Source organism: Notothenia coriiceps, unplaced genomic scaffold, assembly GCF_000735185.1.
Source record: "Notothenia coriiceps isolate Sejong01 unplaced genomic scaffold, NC01 NC01_scaffold00003314, whole genome shotgun sequence".
Taxonomy (NCBI): domain Eukaryota; kingdom Metazoa; phylum Chordata; class Actinopteri; order Perciformes; family Nototheniidae; genus Notothenia; species Notothenia coriiceps.
Genome location: NW_011336015.1, coordinates 313698 through 319697, shown reverse-complemented (window position 1 = coordinate 319697; position 6000 = coordinate 313698). Strand labels below are relative to the sequence as shown.

The window sequence follows — 6000 nt, the reverse complement described above, 5'->3', positions numbered from 1 at the left end:
TGTCTAAAAGTGGCCACTTGTAAACCGTGTAACCGTAATATACCTGTTATATTCTCTCCCCTCTGCAAGCTCTTGCCGGGCGCCACATAAAATGAAGGTCGGCGCGGGGCCGGATTTTGGCCCCCGGGCCTTGAGGTTAGACCAGGTTCCCCTTAAACTGTTATCAGCCAAAGTAGTATTACTTTTGGCTCTATCAGCGAAAAGGGTGAGTGATTTGTCTGCTCTCTCTGTGGCTCCGTCATGCCTCCGGATCCAAGGAGATGGCAGTTCAGCTGTTTCACGCCCTAACCCGGCTTTTATGCCAAAGGTCATCACAAGCTCGTTAGAGTCATGAGTGATCACCTTGGATGGCTTCTTTCCCCCTCCTCACAGGTCGGAGGAAGAAGCCGCGTCTCATCTCCTCTGTCCTGTGCGCGTGCTGTCCTGCTAGTGGCGCGCACGGCTGCCTTGCGCCATTCTCAGCGCATGGTTGTGCATTGTAGAGAGCGCTCGATCGGGCAGCCTCTATCTGCACAACGGCTGTCACACTGGCTGTGTGAAGCTGTGTCACAGGCATATGTCTTCTCATGGGGTGGATCCCCCGGAGAACATCAATGCGCACTCCACCAGAGGAATGTCCTCCTCCACGGCTTTGCACGGAGGAATGTCAGTGGAAGACATTTGCACTGCTGCATCTTGGTCTTCCCCCTGTTCATTTATTCAATTGTATTTAAGGGATGTCTCCCATTCCTCTCTGACACACCCTGTACGGAGTGTCTTGTCAGAGTGAGTGACGTCAGGGATCCAGCTGGGCGCTCTCCTTTCTGGCACGCAGAGCTGCTGTTCCCTCCCCGTATGTATTGTTCCCAGCCTTCATCCCGTCAGGGAAGATAGGCATATTTAGCTATGTTCCAGGGACGGTGATGCGCCATTACGCATGGCACAACAGGCATGGGGTGTTATTTTGAGCAGGTGTGTCTGTGCTTCTAGTGCCGGGCGGACCCAGTGGGGCGCAGACTACATCATGCTTCGCCCTTAACCCAATAGCGATAGCATTAGAGGGCGAAGCCATATACGAAATAGAACTGAGGTTACCTACTGTAACCCCAGCTTCTATGAGTAAATGGTGAAGCCCTCTAAGCGCTGGGCCCCACTGGCTCCACGAATAGCTGAAGAAAAGTTATTTTGTATGGGAGCAGATTGCCGGGCCTCCTTCCTATTTATACCGGAAGGAGGCCCGAGGGCGGGGCCCACCTTGCGGGTGGGCGTGGACTACAAGTGTTTCAGTGCTGCGCGGGTGCGCAGGGGGATTACCCAATAGCGATAGCCTTAGAGGGCTGCGCCATTTACTCATAGAAGCTGGGGTTACAGTAGGTAACCTCAATTTTGTTTACTTGGACCAGGTTTCAAGTCTCTTTGTTTGGAAGACCAATAAACATTATTTGCAAATACAAATAGGTGTCAGTAGGCTCTGGAAGGTCCAAAAACATCCACATAATGACACTATAGAGCACGCCACATATGGATAATACCAAAAAATAAACATAAATTGTTGGATTATACTGCAGTTGGTATAGTAACAATCTCTTTAAGCACAAATCCCACTTTCCTCCAGGCTGGTTGGCCTACTCACTGATGTAGGGATAAACTTGGGCGCTCTGCCAAACATAATGATCTAGACTGAGTCCCACCACTTTGTGGTCATCATGAACACAGAGTCATGAGTTTTAAATACACCTGTAAAAAACCTCATTCATCAGTTTTCAGTCTGAATGGGAGATTTTGGATGAAAGTGTTAGATGGGTTTCTGTACATTTGGTAGAGGTACACACTTTACAATCCTCTTTCCCTACATTTTTTTCCCAATTTGTAGATTTCTCATCTTCTCTCTTTGCAGGGAAACGCCGTTTGAGGTGGGGAGTCATAGTTTTCTTGGCTTATGTTTAAACATAGAAGCAATCACTTGTAAATTGACACTAAAGGAGGCCTTGCTCTACTGTATCTATTTATCTGCGCATGAATGCATGTGCATTATAATCTTTGCTAAGACCTAAATATTGTACTGGCATTATTATTGCAAATAGGATTATAATGGCTTTTTTTTAACATATGCTGTGATACACAATCATTTTAAGCATTCCATGTTTTGTATTGCAGGCTTTATGTATCAAGTAATCAACTTTTCTCTAATCCTCAGGGACAGCAGTAATGGGTGGGATTCAATTTCCTATTTTGAATGTGTTATTTCACTCTACCACAATACCACATGTATTTGCTAAGGGAAAACTATTAAGCGTTACCATTAAAAGAAAGCTTTATAAACTAACATTTCTTTCTTTCTAAAAATAAATAAATATTGGAATTAGCATTAAGTTTTCAACTTAGTGTGGGGGGGACATCATCAGAAACTCATGTTTCTCTGTTCACCTTCAATCACTAACATAATGTATTGAGCAATCAGTGAATTGTTACCTCAAAATGCATTAAACAGTGTTTTCTTGCAGAAGGAAATGGAGACTTGAGAACATAAGGAAAATAAGCGGTGGATATATATATTTTTTTTAAACAAAATGTGTTTTAGGTCAGCCATGATGGGTTAATTACTTTATAATAAGGTCATCAAAGGTAAAGTATTGTTGTTGTCTTTTTCTGTGTGTATTCTGGTAGACTTACGAGGACACTTCTTGACACAGAAGGCTCCATAGGTGTACTTTGCTCTGGGGTTGTACTCCAGCTGGAAGGTGGTGGGGTTGTAGACAAAGGGCTGTGGGCACTGGGTCACACACGCCCCACTGTCATTGAAGTTGGTGCAGGCCTGCAAGTGCATACACACAGAGCAGACACAGTGTTGGTACAAGTATTTTGATTATTTACTTTACTTAACTTAAAGGGTCATTTCATCAAATGAAACATTCTCTCACTTATCCCATTATGCTTCCAATAACAGTTGGATGTATGCCTTTACATAATACATACAGCAAAAAAGCAAAAACATAAACTCCTGGGCCTAAACTTCACCACACCAGCTTTGAGTTGAGAATTTCCTCCGAGTTGCCTCAGAGTGCTCAGAGGAGACATTATTAAATGGTGCAGCGAGAGAATATTTTGCGTGCATCCAGTAAAATTACCATTGGGATAAGTGTTATTCGCCTTTCCTGTCAGGTACCTGGGCCTTTAACTTGTGTTTGGCAAATGTGGGAAAATGTGAACAATGTGTATTGACACAGTTGAACCAAAAATGTACCTACAGAGAGCTACTTAACTTTGTGGGTATAATACAACATGAAGTATGAAGAATTAAGAAAAAAAGAAAGAAAGAACTTGCCATTCCAAAGTCAGGCAGTTAAGCTCCATAAGTAATGGGCAATGATTTACAAGTTTAACATGCAGAGGGTTGCAAATAAAACATGCCAAAGTGCCAGAATGGAGGGGAGGCTGGTGAAGTCGGTATTTAACAATGCCACTCAAGAACAAATTGAAATATCATTTATTGGTATTTGCCACACAACTGGAATTTGAACACACGACAAAAAATGCCATCTTGATAGAAGAAATCTGATTGCAAAAGTAGTATGAATAGCTCGCTAAAAGTCACTAGTAAGAAGTGACAGGTTTGAGAAAAGAAATGTGAAGTACAAAATGATTCAACATTTTTTGTGGGGTTTGTATGAAATTATGACATGTCAACATGTTTTAAGTATGAGTATGTGTGTGCGTGTGTGTAAGTGTTTGTGTGTAAGTGTGTGTCTGTGTGTTCAACTTACAAAGCAGTCGGTGTCTTTTGGTCCATAGCAGCCCCCCGCACACTCACGATGGCAGCAGTCACTAACATAGGGACCGAAGCAACGGCCATCGCACTGCTCAGCACACACTGTCTTAGTTACTGTGGAGTGACAGATGTGGAAAAGGCAGAGAGAAAGAGAGGACACACAAATCATAAAACAATTAAACATTTCATATAACTTGTGTGGTTCACTGTTAGTCTTAAAAAAAGAATGGGCAATATTATTGAATAAAGAATGACATAAGAAACAGTTCATTTTCCGTATAGGATTGTTATGAATGTTTGAGATTCAATTTGAACCTTTGCTCGAGCAATATGTATTAAATTAGTGTCATGTAGGTCAGGCTAATTACCTGAATTGAAATTAAATTAATTCACAGAAACTTCTATCTAAAATGTATACGCACAACCATAATCTTCCACACCTACCAGCCGATAAACAGCTACATAACATAGTAAAATTTATGCATGTGTTTGTTTGCGTGTGGGGTGAGTTTAATTGAAGTTGAAGCATCCCTGCCACCTACTAGCTATCTTCAATCATGTATTCGTCTCTCTGAATGCTCTTCTGAGGGCCTCTAGCTGGATTTGACAGAGACATAGTGATTCCTATCAGACTGTGTGCCGTCTTCCCTTCATGGTGAGCGTCTGTCCACCCTTTCTTTGCATGGCTGTCACATTTATATGGGCTGCCGTATGCCTGTGTGCCTCGCTTCTTGACAGCCATATGTAAATGCATGTACTGTAGGTCTGTCATTTCACAGATAAAGACAGATTGAAACACACACATTAAGTGTCAGCAGGGGAATCTATAAAAGAGAGCAGGGAAATCTCACTTTAACTATTGGGGATGGATAAAGCAATGACATTAACACTGTAAAAAGTTGAACACACTTGCCGCTTGGCAGTGAAATAAAAAAGAAGAGCAACAGCTGCATGCGGTGGGCCACTGGCACATAGAGTGTTTTCTAGCATGAAGGGCAGCAAACAAGGCACGGCATCACATTTTTCTAGTGATAAGGCTCCCTAGAGGGCCCTTAATAATATTTACTTCCACATAAGGGTATCCAAAAGGGTATTCTGCCTGAATACAATAGCGCTATAGGTGGTATAAAAATGTAAAGAATTCAAGGGAAATATACATACTGTCTTCACTGTAAAAGAAAAGGATAGAGTTATTGCCATATCTTGTATTTTCTCACTATTTTTTGGCTAGTCACTGAAGGAGCCGTCATGTGTTGCATAATTAATAGTATAAACTTTGATCCGATACCTTTTCTCCCTAAAAAATCTGGATCTGTCTTTCCTTTCCTTTCTGATTTTCTTGCCTTGAGTGTATACAATCAAATAAGACAAAAAAGAGCGTAGTTCGTTCAACGTTTCATATTTAGTGATACATGTAAAGGTAAAATTAGTCAGAGATACAAGTCCTGACATTACAAAAGTTACATTTATTGGGTAAAAGAACAATGTTAGAATACAACATTAATAACCTAATGCTGGAGTTTGAAAGTGGATGCATTTGTGTTTTTATGTGTGCATGCACATGTTTTTTTGTCTGCTGAGTTTCCCTTTGGGTATTGCGGTGACAAGATACTATCTCAGTGATGGATACAACTGACAGACAACCACACACACACACACACACACACACACACACACACACACACACACACACACACACACACACACACACACACACACACACACACCATCAGTGGCACTCCATTAACAGTGCCTGAGCTAAAATGAAATGGCCTACTTCACTCAAAAGACACTTTGTCACACAAATGACCTTGCCAAGAGAGAAACGCATCACTGTTGATACATGTGGCTTTAAACATACACTTTCAGAAAAAAAGGAGAAAAAAAAAAGGCTGGTGACAACAAATACAGAAGGAATCCATCTCATAAAATATGCCTAGAAGCTTTCATTTGAACAGGCTGTGGACAGCGGCATCAGTCACAGAAACCACTGCTTCTCAGTTTCATTACCATAAGATAAATTGTGCTTTTTCAAAACTAGTTTCCAAACGACCTTTTAAATAATGATGGAATTTATTTTATTGTAGCATTTGTCTATATTCTACACACATTTGACTCACATGTTGGTTGTAAAGTAACCATTGAACCATTGTCTGTTTGTGGTGAAATGCATTGGTTAAAGTGAAATTCCATAAAGTTTCCTTTTTGCAGTGGTTTATTATCGGTAACAATGGTAAACTAGATCCCAGTGA

General features: G+C 41.4%; 1 protein-coding gene across 1 annotated transcript in view; it reads right to left on the bottom strand.

Moving 5' to 3' along the window:
• Nucleotides 1–6000, bottom strand: part of LOC104941331 (receptor tyrosine-protein kinase erbB-4-like) — a gene marked incomplete at its 3' end in the record, with an annotated part of 63698 nt that overhangs the window by 31753 nt on the left and 25945 nt on the right. The window contains exons 4-5 of the mRNA XM_010766417.1: nt 3744–3862; nt 2653–2794 (exon numbers count right to left, since the gene is read on the bottom strand). Coding sequence (XP_010764719.1) covers nt 2653–2794; nt 3744–3862 — 261 coding nt within the window. The remainder of the gene's footprint in view (nt 1–2652; nt 2795–3743; nt 3863–6000) is intronic.